The sequence below is a fragment of the Lingula anatina genome, chromosome 1, assembly GCF_051362555.1.
Source record: "Lingula anatina isolate TDL-2025a chromosome 1, LinAna3.0, whole genome shotgun sequence".
Classification (NCBI taxonomy): Eukaryota; Metazoa; Brachiopoda; class Lingulata; order Lingulida; family Lingulidae; genus Lingula; species Lingula anatina.
Genome location: NC_141767.1, coordinates 66,711,938 through 66,729,302, shown reverse-complemented (window position 1 = coordinate 66,729,302; position 17,365 = coordinate 66,711,938). Strand labels below are relative to the sequence as shown.

Here is a 17,365-nt window from a genome sequence, read left to right as displayed (position 1 = left end):
GCTAAAGCAAAATATATAAATAACAGAAAAACCTACAGTATAAAAGGTACGCATATTTGATCACATGAAAAGTTTATAGTTTATTTTTGCAGTATTTTCTTTAAATTTTGACATTACTTCCAACCTTTTCAAATCCCAGCATTCTAAGATTAAATGGCCAAGACGCGCCACTTCCACCTTTGAATGCATCCGATATGGGATGTGAATTTATTCAGTGTATTCTATTCCAAACTAGGAGCTAAATGGTAAGTGGTTAATTATTGTTCATGTTTTTATTGAGCCTTGTACCACACCCGTTTATAGTGCTCATGCATTTTGATCTTAACCAAACGATTGCTTTAAGGTCACTGTCGGCGTTTTACCTCTGTGAGTGCACGGATGTATCACGACCTTATTTAACCTCTTCGTGCTGTCATTCTAAATTTACTCTTTGCACTGCACAGTGGAAATAAATACAAAGTAGTGGACAGGTAAAACTGAAGTGAATAGGATTCGGTGGTTTTGAAGCCAAAAACTGTCAACTTCAAATGCACTTTCAATTACAGTAAATTGCATAATGTATTTGTGAGTAAAGCAAATATTGAATGGTGTCAGAAACAGTAAGATACATGTCAGCCATGTGATGGCATATAAAAAGAAATTGAAAATTTATATGCCCTAAGGTGTGCCAATGCTTGTTAAATGGTTATCCATGTTCGAACCATTATTGACATTAACAATGTAATATATTTTAGTGTTACATAATATTAAAAAGATCTTCAGAAAAGGGCCAATGTTGTGTGTATATATATATATATAGTCTGGGAATGAGAATTCCTTCTTAAATGTTAAGAAGATATAAATTTCTAACTGAATCATCATTTATTATTTAATTAGAAAAAAGAGCAAAACATCCAAGTGCAGGGATTGGTTGAGCGATGATTTTAGAGTAAGATAATTTTTTTCTCAAAGAAAATTAAGAATTGGTATGGAAATTGCATATAAAATACCTTCAGTGGTTTAGATCTCTATACCAGAATTTATTTTGATGAACAATTCTTAACAAAAGATGCTTAATCTGTGTTAATTTATTTTATTTTGAATTATAGTAGCTGCAATCATGAGTGCAACTAGGAGGATGCATAGCCTTGCCAGACAACTGCAGTAAGTATTAATTAAATTCAGAATATTTTTACTTGGAATATAGTAGTTCTTCTTAATCCTTAGTATTTATTTATTACATTTTTCATTGCATTAATTTTTCCATTAATTCATATATGCAAGATTCATCAATCATATTATTATTTACATATATTTTTTTACAGTCATCATCACCACTGGAAATCCAGATATGCTCGCAATGCCATATACTCACAGGTTCTTCCAAGCCACTACATCCTTTCTGCCAATCTCAACTATATAGTTTCACTACCTCACACAAGAAACTACAGTGTTCACAGTACACATGCTAGTAGGACATATTTTCAGACAAGGTTTGGAAGGCTTGAATTATCAGCTAACCCTTCTGTGACTTTTCATAGACCATTTCATAGCAGTGTCTGTCTCCATAAAGATGAATCAAAGGTGGAGAAGACTGTTAAATCTCTAAAGAAACAACCTGCCACAAAGCAAGGCAGCAGTGTTGCTGTTCCTAAGAAGTCGCTATGGACACGGTTTGTGGATGTGCTCAAACATTATTATCATGGATTCAAACTACTTATGTATGACGTCAGGATTTGTTCCAGACTTGTTTGGAGAATAATGAATGGGAAAAGTTTGACTAGGAGGGAGAGGAGACAGGTATTGACACTTTTTTGACTTTTGGCAAATAGCAAGTGTTTAACTGTTGCTTTCCCAACTATTCATGAATGTAAAACAAAAACTTTTTTTGTTTCTTTTAAACGTAGTTTTGTTTGGCCTAGCATACAAAGCAATGGCCTCACTTTGCTTATTATCAGAATAATATTTTATCATGCAGAAATGTATGATAAAATGATTAAATGAAATGTCACATGAATCAATTTATTAATGAAATTAAAATGATATAACAAGTTATGTAATAAATATCTGCCTTATTATAACATTGATTATGGTTTAATTTCTGTGTAAGTAAAGTGAATTTTAAGCTCATTTCAGTGATACATTTATTGGTATTCCTTACTGGTGCGTGCTGCAGTGCAATTTTCCACTTAGTTTTTCTTTTTGTGTTCCAGCTTGTCAGAACCTCCTCAGATTTATTCCGTATGGTACCATTTCTGGTTTTCATCATTGTACCTTTTATGGAATTCTTTCTGCCAGTGGCACTCAAATTGTTCCCCAACATGTTGCCAAGCACATTTGAAGAGGAAGACAAAAAGGTGTGTGTACATCCCTGTGTATTTCTGCATTGATAAAGGACCAACAACTTCATAGATATTTTGATGGTGCATTAGGAATCAGACTCATACTTAGATCATTTTTGTGAGATCATTTTTTTTAAGACAGCACAAATTTATGTTTATATAGTGGACATGGCTGAATTTTGTATGTGACAATATTTTCTGTACTTTTTTTTCATTTCTTTTTGGTGTTTTATTTTAGTTCTATTATTCATTTTAAAAAATTATTTTACAGCAAGAGAAGATGAGGAAGAAGTTAAAAGTGAAACTTGAGATGGCCAAGTTTCTGCAAGATACCATAGAAGAAACTGCTCTTACAAAGAAAAAATCAACTGGAGAGACCCTTCATAAATTCCAGCAGTTTATTAAAAAGGTTTTGTATTTCATATTTTAAGTGTAATGGTTTCGTATTAAAAATTACCACAAATGCAGGCATGTGCACACACACACACACAAAAAACAGTAAGAAGATGCATGGAAATTTTGAATATGAATCTTTTGAGGAGAGTCACCCCACAGAAGTTTTATGCTACCAAGGTTATTACATTCTTAGAGAGTTTCAAATATGCCAAATTAAGCAAATGTACATTATTTAATTGTAGATTAGAAACAGTGAAGAAATGGCAACAAATGAAGAAATCAAGACATTCTCCAAACTGTTTGAAGATGAGATTACTCTAGATAATCTACCACGAGGGCAGCTAATTGCTTTATGTAAACTGTTAGAACTGCCTGCTGTGGGGACAAACAATGTCCTAAGGTTTCAGCTGAGTATGAGACTTCGCTATCTCAAGGCAGATGATAAGGTAAATGTTTATGTACTTCAACTGCATGTTTCATTTTGCAAGGGAAAATGTCATTTTAAAGTAATACCAACTTGATGAAGATAAACGGATAAAATAAAATTAAACATTCTTACAGTTTCATTGTACAGACGTTAGGTCATAACCCTTCATAGGGTTAGTTGAATCACTATGTAATGATTAAATAAAATGAGGTATGCATATTTTTGTCACCCACAGTTAATAGAAAAAGAAGGTGTTGATAGTTTGACAGTGCCAGAACTCCAGTCAGCTTGCCGCTCCAGAGGAATGAAGGCTATAGGTATATCTGAGAAAAGGCTGCAGTCCCAGCTGCGGCAGTGGTTAGACCTTCACCTCCATGATGAAATCCCATCATCTCTGTTGCTGTTGTCCAGAGCTCTCTATCTGCCATCAGACAAGGCAGAGACTGGCATTCAGGACTCCATTGGACGTTTACCACAGAGCATTGTAAGTTCCACAAGGCAGTAGGATTTTCAGTTGTCCTTGCTACAAAACTGCCATACATTATGTGGAACCTGGAGGCATTTAAATTGTTCAGGTTCTAAAATTATGCGGATAAATTGGTATTACTTATTAAACTTAATTGAAAGTATTATAATTTTAGTCATTAAAAAGAAATTATCTTCTTATGACATAACAAAATATTAAACTGAATATTAATCTGTATCCAGGCTGAGGATGCCAAGATCAAGTTGGCAGAGATGGAGGGGGAGCAGGTGGATAACAGAACCAAACTGGAGTTGATCATGCAGGAAGAGGAGGCCCTCAAGAAAGAAGAAGCTGAAAGATTAGCAGCAGAAAAAGAGGTCAGTGTACTGTTATGCATGTGTTGGGAAACATTTATGTGTTACTGGTAACTGTTTTGCAAAAATTTGGATACATGCTTTAGATTATATTTTGGCATTTTTTGATTGTTTGGAATAAGGGTTTAGCAATCACTTAACCAGTGAAAGCTTCTTGATTTTACTCTTCACAATTTTGTTGTCTTAGGTTTTTATTATTATGTATTTACAAAGTGGTTTTGCATTGAATTTTCAGGCTGTAAAAACTGCAGTTAAAGAGGAGCCAAGCAAACCTTTAGAAATGGACCTTGACAGTGTTCAGAAAATGCAGGAACTAGCCATGGAAGGAGAAACACATGCTGAAGAAGGTAGGCAAATGTTTAGTACTGTAACACTTTTTGTGACTTGCAAGGATATTTCTTGTCCTGCTGTGGTCATCATGATATTGTAACAAAGTATGAAATTCATTTATTTTTTGCTTCTTGTTTTCAACTGTTAATCATTCATGTATTTGTTAATTGACAAATATATTTGGATTAGTTTCAATTCACTTTTCTATTCATTGACAGACATTCACCTAGAAAAGGCAAAACACAGAGAAGAACAGGAAATTCCAGGAGAATACTTAGAACACTTAGAGGCTGCCTTGGAAGACATTGTGGAGGAAAAGAAAAAGATCGTTGCCTATGAAAAAGAAGAGCTGGAGACTCTGCGAAAAGATGTTTCAGAATATGCCGAGGTACTGTAAGGCAACAGGTTATGGAAAATGTAGAGTTTACTTTTTAAACTAAGCCATGTAGTGTAGATATTGTAGGGATATAATGATTGGTGAATTTATTAATCAGCAAACCTAACAAGCTTATAACTGGACATTTTGTTGTTTTCAAGACGTGTTGTCAGCCATTAAAAACCTCATACTAAAAGCTGTGAAGAAAACTTAACATTTTGATGACTATAATATGTGATTTCATATACACTTGTAATACATTTATCAATAGGATTTAGAAGATTTAAGGGACATTGTTGTTGCCACTGGAGGTCAGGAGACAGACTATTCTGAGTCCAAGTCTTCGAGGCGACTTCGCAAGAAAGTGGACCAGATCATCACTGGCATGGACGACATCCTAGAGAAACTGCACAAAGAGAAGCAGGAGCAGCTAATTGATCTGGAAGTTAAAGAAGTGACAATGAAGAGGAGTGAAGAGATACAGCATGATGAGGAGAAGAGAGAGGCACTGCAGGAATCTATTACTGAGAAAAAGTAAGGGGTCAACCATTTATTTTTTCATTTTCACAAGTCTACAAAGCCTAGACTTTCTCCAGCCCCCCTCCCCTTCAGAGCAAGCAAAGTGAAAAGCTAAAAATAATGGCCTTTTGCTGCAATACGAATCATCCTTTTTTATTATTTTTCAAAGGGATTATTGTAATCATTAACCCCCATCACCACACACACACACACACACACTCTTGTGAAAATGATGATAAAAATGAATGACCCTTAAGACAATTATTGAAAGAGATAAAGTGAAAAAAGTTAGCATGGGATTGTTTTTCCCTCATTATTTGAGATGCAGTGTTGGATGCATTGTGCTTTTTAAACAGTAAACAATTATACAGGGATTATAAAATGTATTTTTCAGAGAAAACATCATAGACATAAATGAGTTAATGCTGGCTATAAGGCGGCTGCAGAAAATTCCAGATGATACTAAAATGCAACAGATTGAGCAGATTGCACATGAGTTGGATGAAAACAATGATGGCAGGATTGAAGTGGAACATGTCCTGAAGGTGAATAATTTTTTAATCATATGAGAATGAGTACTTATTTGTGAAATATTGTTAGTCTTGGAGATTCTTTATACAACTTTTGTCAAAATAATTGCTTTAATAGTATGTTTGTGCTTTTGGGAGACAGATTGATTCACTAACAGTTAATGTGTTTATAAGTACAGTGCTTGCATGATATCTTTGAAAACTAAATATGACGTCTATGGCATTATTATTATTATTTTTTTTTTTAGGACATTGTCTTAGTAGCTTTTTTTTATTTTCTCAAATTTATCAATGTTATTGGTAGATATTCATGCTGCAGTTTGCAGTTATTTGATCACTAGCACTTTTTTCAGTTCATATTAATTATTTTTACTGATGAAATCTTTTTTTTTTATGTGTGGATGACATGCCTGTCTCTTCTTTTTACCTCTTAAAAAACACATCCACCAGTTATGATTTTGTGTTTGCTGATTTGTTAGTCAACAGCCCGACTCCAAAAGACATGGATATATTTTGAAAATTTCATTTTAGAATTATTGGTGATCCTTCAATCAATTAATGATAATGATTACTGGGCTGCCTTGATGGAGTTCTGTACTTCTTGATTGCTTTACTACTTTATCTTTTTTTTAAGTTGTCATTTATCATTTCAGGTTCTTGAGTTGATTGGGCAAGAAAACGTGAAGTTAAATTCCGCACAGATGAAAGACATAATTTCTCTTGTTAAAAATGAACATGTATTAGAGGAGGAAGAGAGACAAAAAGAAATTGATGAAAAACAACAGAAGAAAAGGTCAGAGGCTATTTGAAGAGGGACAGAAAGACATTGGCATGGTTTCATCCACTTACCAGTCTACCCTGTACATCAGTCTCAGTTTTTTTATGTGGAAGATTATATTCTATGATCAAAATGCTTAATTGTCATACCAGAAATCTTTTTTGTGGAGGCAGATTAAAGATATGAGGAATATGATTTTAATAGAGAAATATACATAAGAAGAAAAAAAATACATATAATACTGACCTTAATTAAAATATAACAGGACAAGGAACCAGCATTGCAATTGATACCAATGATCTTCAACGAAGCAGGGAAATGAGTGTCCATGACCCATGGCCAATGAATGAGCTGGTCATGTAACAAGTCAGACAGCTAAGTATTTGCTAGAGCAACTGCCATTTATGTAAAGAGGAAAATGCAGAATGTCGAAGTCCAAGGGTCTTGATTCAGGGACTCCAAGTAAAAATTTTTTTGTTAGATTTTGTAGGTTGAGAAAGACGAGATCTACAAAGAATTGTAAAATATTGTGCTCTCTACCCACATGTATGTGTTTAATGATTGGAATGCTATGCACCTGCTGTTATGTGTAATATTGAGTATTTTTTTTTTTTTTTTTTTTCATTTTTATTTTGTCAAATTTTATAATGCGATAGTGGGAACAATGCCTTGAAAATTATATTATCTTCGTTTGAGTATTAAATTCTTAGATTAAAATTCCAATAGATGAACAGCAATTTGGCAGGTGCATATTATCTGCTTTGTATTATTACAATGATAACTTATGCTGAAGCTTAACTGTGATTGTAAAGAAGTTGAGGCTGTGTTATTTATGCTTTGATTACTTTGTGAATGATACATGTATATATAGATTTATAGATATGTTAAATATTTTATTTATATAAGAAGTCAAGTGTACACCACTAGTTTATGCTTTTGCCTAGTCTTGTGTTTGACATGCAAGAATGGAAGGGGGGTTTAGGACTTCGTCTCCTACTTCTGGAAAGTGGAGGACTGCTCCCAACCTTTTGCTTGCATTGTCTTCACCTGCTTCATAGTGGATGTCCAGGGTAGTGATGATTCAGAGAAATTAATGTTTAATGCCTAAATTGGCATCTCCATTGTGACATGTATATTCTCTAACTGGAAAATAATCAGACCTTTGAAACGAAATTTGAAACTTAATAACTAGAATTTCTGTCATTTTTGAATGTATATTTTATTTGATTAAAACATTCTTATCATTCAGACATTTGCATCAAGCAAATATATACAAAACATGGTATATGCTACAATAAAAACATTTCAGATCAAAAAGGGAGACCAGCCCATTGAAGTGCATCAGTTCAGTTATAATGTTTTAAATGCTTGTACCAGTTACTCTTCTATAAAATAAGACTTGGACGGAGATAATAAAAGTAAAATCTGGATACAATCTGTAAATATTAAGCTAGTTGTTCTTTTTTTGGATGGCAATTTTCGTCTGGATGACTGGTTTCTTCAAGCTCCCAGTGTGTGTGAGAAAGGACAGAAAAATTACTGTTTGCCACTTGGAACATTAGCCAGCATAAAACATAAAAAGAAATAAAGTTCTGGTCATTTCAAAAGTTTTTGGTGAATTTCTGCATTGTGTTTATCTATATACTAAATGCTTTTACAAACCTTTAATATTCACTAACAGAGATTTTTCATAAGATCACACCAAAAAATAATCTTGTTCCTTACTGACACTATATATGTATATATATGTTTTTTTTTTTTTGTATGGCAGAAAATGTATCACAGTCCTGCTAAACAGACAAGCTGCCACCAGACAATGGCTGCTGTAACATATTCAAATGCTACTGCAATATAAAGCTATACCCATGGCCAGCATGAAGACCATCAGAATGCTTTTGTAAGACCAACATATGAAAATATAAACAACCATAACAAATATTTAATCAGAGGTGATCAGTGTTGATGACAAAAAGCCAAACAGCTTCAAATTGTCTCCTATTTTCAAAGTTCTTCATGGCGACTTTTTTCAAGGTGGCCATTTTCATCCAAACTTCTCCGCCTTCGCCTTCTGTTTGATGGATATGTGAGCTGAAAGCGACCGTGATCGAGCATGCTCTGCAAAGACAACATTTAATCTAATTTGATAAATTCATTTGAGAAGGCGATATACCGGCAAAAACCCTGAGAGTTAATTTTTGCACATCATTAAAAAAAAATATATATATATATATATATATATATATATATGGATGCAGAGTTTGGAAGTGCTTAAAGATGCATACAAAGTCAATTTTTTGTCACAAAAACCAACCTAATGCCAGCATATAGTTTCAAGTAGTATAACTAAGAGAATTACCAAAAGGCATTGTTTAATTTTACCCAAAAATGATGTTTGAACGGATTTTTCTGCTGGCATTCTAAGCTGTATGTCAATGGGGCGGGAAAGTATGTCACGAAAGTAGGTTAAATTTACAATCAAAAATTTAAAGAAAGGAGCAGTCTAAAGGTCTTTAATGGCTGATCGAGTGATCTATTCAGATTATCCCTTGGCATGTCAAATTTATTTTAGTCATACAAGAATCTAGTAGAAGTGGTTTACATGTGTTACTGGGAGTCCACGCTCCACCGATGCTCGGTTCGTATGTACCTTTAAATAGGTTATTGCTTGAGTAACATTCCAAAACAAGTTTTGATGTCATATAACTTTATCTCCATTATATATAAACGTAAATCCCTACTATAATCCACTTACATCCACAAACAAGGGGTTTCCACTGACCACTCCATTTATCCCCAGCAGGCCATGGTCCTGTAAGATGGAGGTGTCAGTGTTACTGTCCATGGTGTAGTGGATGTTGATGTAGCCCTGGTGTCTCTGCCAGACTAGACCAGCCTCCTGGAGGTGAGCACCTAGCTCCGAGTCTGGGATCACGATGTCATAGATACGGATCTGTAACACCAATTGATTAATTAGCTGTGTAATCCATTCCAGAGCAACGATATGGAACTAATAGATGGTTATGAACTCACCTTTTAGTTCATAATTTTGCTTATCTCTATAGCTAGAAATATGAGTCATAGCTTTCTTTACAATTATGCAAAAGACAGCTGTATAGTGTTCACTTTATATATGCAGTTATTTTTAAATAGGTAAAACTACAAAAACACTCTGAGAGTGCAGGCCTCTGCCAAGACAAATAATAAACTAAAAAGTAATTAATAGATCATCACCAAAATCAATTCACTTATATTAGACCACTGGTGGCCTGTCTTGAAAAATTCACCAATATATATAGTATAGTTTGTATAAGTTTTTTAGTTAGGCTGGTGACAAATAAACAGACAAACTGGGATGAAAACATCACCTCCTTGGTGGAGATAATTACCTCATCTAGAATGCCTGCAAAATAACTATTCCTATCTCTTCCAAGGTAGATATCAGTAGCTCCTGTAGTGTTGTAGATAGCCTGAAGTACCAAAACAAACTCTCTTTATGATGTAATCATTATCATTTTCAGCATTAATTCTAAGCAGCATCTTGTATAAAATTATGTTACAAAGCCTATAAAAATGTCTTGATATTTTAAAGGAATTTCAAACTTCAGTTACAGTTAAACAGACAGTTCATGAAAAAGTATTACGTAAATAGTACTGTAATTGCTACATATAAGTACCCACCCATGTAACTGGCTCAATGTTTGTCACCTCTGCCTCAGGGTTAGGAGAAGTAGTTCCATTGATGAACAAAGATAGTGTCCATGCTAAAATCAAAAGAAGAATTACTAGTATAATTTTTAAATGCCAACCATATGCTTATTTATAAAACAAATCAGTACTCCAAAAATTATAATTTTAATTATAAGTAGTTAAAAGTACTTATTACTTCTTTATCAGTAAGTCTATTGGTGGATTGAATGATCAGTTTCTAATTGCACATCAGAATTAATAAGAGAAAGTTTTTCACAATCATCTATATAAATGCTGAAAATGAACTGATCAGAAAAGAGACAACTCACACTGTGCATCATATCTCATGAGCAGATGGTTCCAGTAGCTATCAGGTAGAACATTGCTCCCCACTGCAGTGGTGGTACCCACAGTGCCCTTCAACACCCCTCCTTCCACATACATACACAGTATACTGTCCAGTGTACACAGGATAGGGAGCTTACCACTGGGGTAGCCTGAAGACAGGAGCACCCAGGCCTCTAGGGTGAAACTGAAAAATAGTGTTTTTTTTTTTTTTTAAATTTATAGCTGTTACAGGAGCTACCAATACGGCTTCCTTAAATGGCACCAACAACTATAAAAGATTAATTCTCCCTTATAACTCATGATTATAATAATGGGACTTAAAAAGTTTAATGCCAGAAATACTGATCACTTGGAAAAAGAAACATACTTTTATATTTTTCACAGACGAGAGAGTAAACATTAGAAATAATAACCTTACCTGTTATGTATTTCTAAGGTGGTGATATTAGCCATGGTCACATAATCATCAGTGCCATCAAAATACAGTGCCTCATTGACTCGGTCTGCACATTTGTACTCTAGGTAGGACCACAGAATACCTGGCTGGTTAAACATGAACACTCCAAGGCGACCACCACTGATTGTAGTATCATAGAGGTCACCACTGTCTACAATAGTACTGGTACCTTGAACCACTGTGACCCTACGTGGAAAAAGTATTTCGCAAATAAAGGGTCTGTTAGTGTTGAATTCCATAAAAAAGTAATTTGTTTGTCATATCTTTAACAACCAATAAAAATTTCAAATAAAATGTACAGGAGCATCAGAAATTTCTTATATTGTAAAGGACCACTGCAATAACCAAAATGCAGGTTTTAATAAATTGACCCTGTGCAGTAATCAACATCAGTCTCATTTACTGTTATATTGAAATGCAAAACATACATACACCTCTTAACCAGGAAACAATTGAATTTCTTCCATTTATATTGTTGCCATGATAAACAGTGAGACTGACTACATGTACACACCTGATCAGTCCAATGGAGGGTCTGTGCTTGAGATGCCACCTATAGGACGTTTTGTGCTGCCACCCAGTCATGGTAGGGTCCTGCCAGAGCAGAGTGACCTTGTCAGTGGTATCATGTGTGTTCCACAATGCCTTGGCTAGGCCAGAGCCAGGGCCTGTGTTGGAGTTGACGAGCTGGAAAAAAATTGATACGGACATGGCTGAAAGATTTATTTGATTGAAAATTCAATAGCTCTGCTCATCATTAAAAAAATATATGTACTGATATTAACTGGAATTTGTAACCATAATGCACAAAACAGAACATAACTGTTTTTAATGATATATGTAATACGCTATTTAAGCTAGCATCATGTCCTTCCCTATCAAAAGTTACATTTTTAAATGATAACATTATTAATTTTATAAAAGAAAAGTATAATTGTTATTTCAAGCACTCACCTTAAGCTGTAAGCCTTTGATTCCTCCTTTATAGATGTAGTTGAGGTTTGCGTGTCTCCACATTACCACGTAGAATTTACGGTTGTTTTGGTAGCCAAACACAAAGCCCACATAGTTCTCCCCTGTGTCAGAATCCACATACCATGTGCCAGAATAATCTACAGGACCAAAGGCCTGTGGACCTAAGAAAAAGTAACAATTCAGAAATTACATAGAAAATTACATACCAGTGTATTTAAAGAAATTAGCAAATGTAAATATTAAATGGCAGTACTCCTGTAAGACTTCTCATGTACTATCCACTTCAGCACAAATTAACTGTTTTATCACTGTTGTCACTTCCTTGTACATGCACCATGTGTCTGTGTACATAGCTCACAATCCATGGAACAGGGTTAACTCCACAGCTTACCTACTAACAGTGCTGGCATTGTGGTGTCCTGGACTAGTCGGATCATGGCACCATTATCCCAGAGCTCCCACTGGGGGTCTGTGGCACCTGACAGGGAGGGGTACAGGTTGACTGAGGTGTAGGAAGCAAATGATGTACTGCTTATTGTAGGGTTCTTTATACAGTTGTCATAGATATCAAGTACTCCATCATTGTCTGTGTCTGTCTCGCAGATGTCTCCTACTCTATCACCTGGAATGTTGGAAAAGAATCATTTAACTTTTATCTGACTATCCCCAATATAGTCACTTTCATACTGATATCTGCTGCTAGGGCAAGTCGATGTCAAACATACTATTCAATATAAATGTTATAATGGTTAATTAGTTAATTTTTCATTACTTATAATAATATATTTTCATGTTTTTCATATTATTCACCAAGTTGCAATTTTGATGTGAAATGAAATAACCACATTAATAAATTCCAGCAAGCAACAAACAAAATATTTGAAAACAGGCTGTTAATACTTACCATTGGTGTCCTCCTGCCCAGCATTGGCCACATATGGACAGTTGTCCTGGTTGTTAGATATACCATCACCATCTATATCATCATCACAGATATCACCTGCAAGAAGTTCAGGATAGATTATTAAGTTTCATAGAATAGTAAGCTCAGAGTTATCTATAGTACATATAACTTAAGTGTTGTCTGGACATTCCTGTGTGTACTGTATGTGTCTTTTTTTTTTTTTTTTTTGACAAACCTGTTCTTTTATAATGTGTATGATCAACATATTAAACAAAAAGTTACACAGGGGTCATTCTCTTACCCTGGCCATCCCCGTCTATATCTGTCTGTTCTGGATTGGGAGCATATAGACAATTATCCAGGAAGTTCAATATGCTGTCACCATCCCTGAATATGAGACAAAAGTTTTCATTCAACAAACCAGGTTTTCTATCAATTTTAACTTGTGTCTTTCCTTTCTTTTTTTAAGATAATGAAGTGCAAATACCTTTGTTGGTTGCACAATTCATAAGCCAACGGTTCTTACCTGTCTTTATCACTAGCTCCAATCACATCACAGGCATCTCCTACACCATTCTGATCCGTGTCCGTCTGGTTGTCGTTGGCGACATTCACACAGTTGTCGCACAGGTCGCCAATGCCGTCGGAGTCTGCGTCACTCTGGTCTCCATTGGCTACAAACTGACAGTTATCTGGTGCAGAGTCATTCACACCTGGAACAAGGCCTTCATGTTACTGACCCAAACCAAATATATAATACTAGAGATCTTGAAAAAAATTAATTATTGAAACAATTGATTTTTAAAGTTCTATTTATTTTCACCACAAGTTGATAAGTCTATGAAACAAGTCTATACAAAACATTTTAAGCTTATATTTTTCTACATTCTTATATGTCCCTTTAAAAATGATTCCACCCACTGACCATCATTATCATCATCTGTATCACAGGCATCTCCCTGGCCATCAGAGTCTGTATCCAACTGGTCAGTGTTACTGTCTGCTGGGCAGTTGTCACAGGCATCACCCACACCATCTCCATCTGTGTCTGTCTGATCATAGTTGGCCACAAACTGGCAGTTATCCTGCAATTACAGTCAGTCAATAACACACCTGTAACCAGCAATTTCAAATAGGGGGGTTTTGCTCTGAAGAAGTAAGCCTTTTACATTCTTAGTTGACCCAGTCTGAGAAATTGCATTAATCAGGATCAAAATTTGATTCAGAGTGGACCTATACAAACCAAGAAAGTGGTTCTTTATAACCATGTGAACCCCTTGTCTACAATCCTGTAACACCAGTAGGTCAGATGATTGCATATTCTATAGATACATGAAAGATGTGGCAATATAAATAGTCTGAATGACCTCAAAGGTAGCTTCCGATGACTGTTTTCACTTGATAGTACTGGATGAAATGGACAACTATTCATACTTACTCTGTAGTCATAAAGTGCATCATTGTCATCATCTGGATCACACATGTCCCCCATGCTGTCGCCATCATTATCCTCCAAACCACTGTTGGGGTAGGCAGCACAGTTGTCCTAGAGAAATAAATGTTGGTAATGAACAATAAGGAAGAGAAATTACAACAGCCAAAGCATAAAATATGTGTTTACAGACTCATAAGCAAGCTCTCACCACTCACAGTAACCATCTGTTGCATTTAGCTTTCATGTACAGTCATCTTATCATGGGCCCTGCTCCACAGTACTGAAGATCTACGTCCTCCACATCTCTCGGTCTTGATGTCTCGGCATGCCTCACTTTATTATGAACCCATAGTTATGGGTAGCTGTCCAGTGTTTTTCCTCTTTGTCATTCTTTGTTTCTTTTCCATTCCAACTGCAATGACATTATCCACACTTGGTTTTTACTATTATTTATTTTCATTACACCTCTAAAGAATTGGTTTGTTTGTTTTTTTTCTCTGATATTATTTATTCCATGTCCAATGTACCTACCTTAATACACTGTCTAATGCTGCACACAATATTTCTGATTGGGCGACCATCCAAGTCATAGTCCTCATCACAGAACACACCATCTCCAGCATAGCCAGGGTTGCACTGGGAGAAAACAAGGGATCACATAAACACACAAAACACACTCATATTTATCAGTGCATGATCTATACTTTTGGATGTTTTCATCTTAAAGGGATAATAACTCTTCTTTTCGGCCAAAAAATGAATTTTCCTGGAGTAAACAACAATTTTCCCATACTTACCAATGGTTAATAAATCCATTTTTACATTCAAAGTTAGTCCCTGTTTTTTTTTCTAAAAAGTTTGGTATTTTGTTAAAATCTCTTAAGAGATTTTAATAGAGTATAGCCATCAATGGAGGTCACGTGGTTTAAAGACAAGCTCAAATATCAGAATTTCGAGCTATAACTGCAGTTTTTGTGGTAAAACAGAATATATTATATTTCTATGAGTTATTTACAATGTTTTTATTGTGAAATATAGATCTCATACGAAGAGTTATTTTCCCTTTAAGCAATTCCTTAATAAGCAAATACTAGATCAAACAATAACAAATGCTGATTTAAAACAACTTTATCTAAACAAATAACAAAGACAATTAACCTACATCTTCAAGACTGGAATCTACTTCATCAAATATATCATGTTGTCTTATTGATCTTGTTTCCTACTATGTGCTGTATCACCCTACCTCACATTTAAAGAGTCCTGGTCCAGCATAGCTGCAGGTGGCATGTTGGTTACAGTTATGAGTGCCTGTGGTACAGGGGTTGTCTGGTATACAGACTCTACGACCCTCACCTATCCAGCCAGTCTTACAGAACCCACAGTTGTAGCTACCCTAATATGTAAGAGAAAATCGAAGCATTCTTCATCTTTATCTAAAATAATCTAAGGTTATGATGAATATGAACACATCAAGGTAATTTATTGTAGCATTTATTTATATATTATTTATATATATTTTTCACAGTATATTTATGTAAAAATTATTACAGCTTTCATTTTCTGTGCAATTAAAATGGCATACTGATACATAGTTTGTATACTTTTAATCTATTTTTCCAAAAATTTCAAATGCTTTTTTATCATATTGGTGAAGGTCGTGTAGAGCACATATGTGCTACACAGTGTACTTACAATGGTGTTGCTGCAGTCAGAACGTACATCACATCCTCCATTGTCTGTGGCACACTCGTCCACATCCTCACACCGCTGGACTTGCAGGTAATCATACTCTTTGTTAAACAGTACAAATACCCGCCTGGAAATGAAATGACAGTTCAACCCAATTAAGTAACATTTATATACCTTCATAGACATTAGAACACATATCTTTTTCTTTTTTTTTTTTTTTGCAATATTCCGTAAATTTTTGAACTGCACAGCATATATAGTTTTCACTACAGTGTTCTTTTTACTGATAAAAAGTTAAATAGATTGAAACTAAAGGTGAACTGCTTCATCTCACCTTGTAATATTCATAGCCAGAGCATCCTCATAGGTGCCTGTGTACCCAGTGGGGCAGGCCAAGCACTGATACCCTGGGGATGTATTGATACATCTGCCTTGAAAACATGGCTGGTATACAGCACACTGAAAAGAATCAACCTTGTTAAAATTTCTGGCATGATTGATGCTTATTAAACAGAGACTTTAGTAATTTTCCTTAGAATTCAGTCTTAATAAAATGGTGTCTAAATTTTTAAGTTCAAATTTCTTTCCCCCCCCCCCCTCTCTGTGTATGCGTGTGCGCATGCCTGCACGCGTTAATGTTAAAAATCGACATGTTAAGAGTCCTTTCTGTATCTAGTTCCCAATCATCATCCCTACCTCATCAATATCAGTACAGTTGGCACCATCACCTTCATACCCAGGCTGGCAGGAATCACACACGTAGCTGCCAGGGGAAGTATCATGACAAGCAGCTCCCTCAGAGCATGGAGAAGGGCTCTGTAGGCATCTGCACTGGCCTGGGAGACAACCTTCACAGTTATTGCCATCTACAGAGAGAAAACAATATTTTCATTCATTAAGTTTTAACAAAACTGAAAGAAAATGAATAACAGTTTCAATTTATATATATTGATAATAATGAATTAAACGCAATATGTTGGAATGGTACCCAAACCATTTTTTGCTGCAACATTACTGAGTAAGTATTTTTGTTCCCATGCATCTCTACATTCATTTCTTAAATAACAGGTGTTCCAGCAGTTCAGACGAATGTTCATTAATACACTGAAGAAAAATCTTAAAGCAGTTACTACCACTGATAAAAATGAGAAAGCAAATGACATTTTTATTTATGTGGCACATTCATTAGTCAACTTGTCTTTATAATATAGACTTACCCACAGCATACATTCCTGTAGGACACCAGTCACATCTGTCTATAGACTTACCCACGGCATACATTCCTGTAGGACACCAGTCACAACTGTCTGTAAACTTACCCACTGCATACATTCCTGTAGGACACCAGTC

At 35.1% G+C, this 17,365-nt stretch overlaps 2 protein-coding genes across 8 annotated transcripts in view; one reads left to right on the top strand and one right to left on the bottom strand.

Annotated features, from left to right (window-relative positions):
• The first annotated feature begins 141 nt into the window (after positions 1-141).
• Positions 142-8,127, top strand: LOC106169780 (mitochondrial proton/calcium exchanger protein). Of its 4 annotated transcripts, none has more exons than XM_013549404.2 (14): positions 144-245; positions 877-928; positions 1,089-1,143; positions 1,305-1,779; positions 2,193-2,336; positions 2,593-2,730; positions 2,960-3,163; positions 3,380-3,628; positions 3,853-3,987; positions 4,220-4,331; positions 4,533-4,702; positions 4,962-5,224; positions 5,604-5,754; positions 6,393-8,127. In XM_013549404.2, the coding sequence occupies exons 3-14, from the start codon at positions 1,100-1,102 to the stop codon at positions 6,546-6,548; spliced, it is 2,241 nt and encodes a 746-aa protein (XP_013404858.2). In that variant the 5' UTR covers positions 144-245; positions 877-928; positions 1,089-1,099; the 3' UTR covers positions 6,549-8,127. The 4 variants fall into 4 exon arrangements, with proteins under 4 accessions (XP_013404850.2, XP_013404858.2, XP_086874313.1 ...); XM_013549411.2 differs by lacking the exon at positions 144-245 and adding an exon at positions 361-470; XM_013549396.2 differs by lacking the exon at positions 877-928 and having other exon boundaries at positions 142-245.
• LOC106169518 (uncharacterized) overlaps positions 7,721-17,365 on the bottom strand; it is a 46,807-nt gene continuing 37,162 nt past the window's right edge. For all 4 annotated transcript variants that reach the window (XM_087017960.1, XM_087017967.1, XM_087017973.1 and 1 more), the window contains exons 44-62: positions 16,712-16,881; positions 16,350-16,474; positions 16,019-16,142; positions 15,570-15,719; positions 14,855-14,959; positions 14,327-14,434; positions 13,814-13,973; positions 13,415-13,601; positions 13,190-13,275; positions 12,889-12,984; positions 12,376-12,606; positions 11,964-12,145; positions 11,524-11,696; positions 10,971-11,195; positions 10,534-10,736; positions 10,196-10,278; positions 9,904-9,984; positions 9,270-9,467; positions 7,721-8,632 (exon numbers count right to left, since the gene is read on the bottom strand). In XM_087017960.1, the coding sequence (XP_086874086.1) occupies positions 8,519-8,632; positions 9,270-9,467; positions 9,904-9,984; positions 10,196-10,278; positions 10,534-10,736; positions 10,971-11,195; positions 11,524-11,696; positions 11,964-12,145; positions 12,376-12,606; positions 12,889-12,984; positions 13,190-13,275; positions 13,415-13,601; positions 13,814-13,973; positions 14,327-14,434; positions 14,855-14,959; positions 15,570-15,719; positions 16,019-16,142; positions 16,350-16,474; positions 16,712-16,881 (2,801 nt within the window). In that variant the 3' untranslated portion in view covers positions 7,721-8,518. The remainder of the gene's footprint in view (positions 8,633-9,269; positions 9,468-9,903; positions 9,985-10,195; positions 10,279-10,533; positions 10,737-10,970; positions 11,196-11,523; positions 11,697-11,963; positions 12,146-12,375; positions 12,607-12,888; positions 12,985-13,189; positions 13,276-13,414; positions 13,602-13,813; positions 13,974-14,326; positions 14,435-14,854; positions 14,960-15,569; positions 15,720-16,018; positions 16,143-16,349; positions 16,475-16,711; positions 16,882-17,365) is intronic.

Coding starts and splice junctions, on each gene's coding strand:
- LOC106169780 (XM_013549396.2), top strand. CDS start 1,100: ATGAGTGCAACTAGGAGGATGCATAGCCTTGCCAGACAACTGCA. Junction 3,988..4,219: donor GATTAGCAGCAGAAAAAGAG/GTCAGTGTACTG, acceptor TTGAATTTTCAG/GCTGTAAAAACTGCAGTTAA. Junction 5,755..6,392: donor AAGTGGAACATGTCCTGAAG/GTGAATAATTTT, acceptor TTATCATTTCAG/GTTCTTGAGTTGATTGGGCA.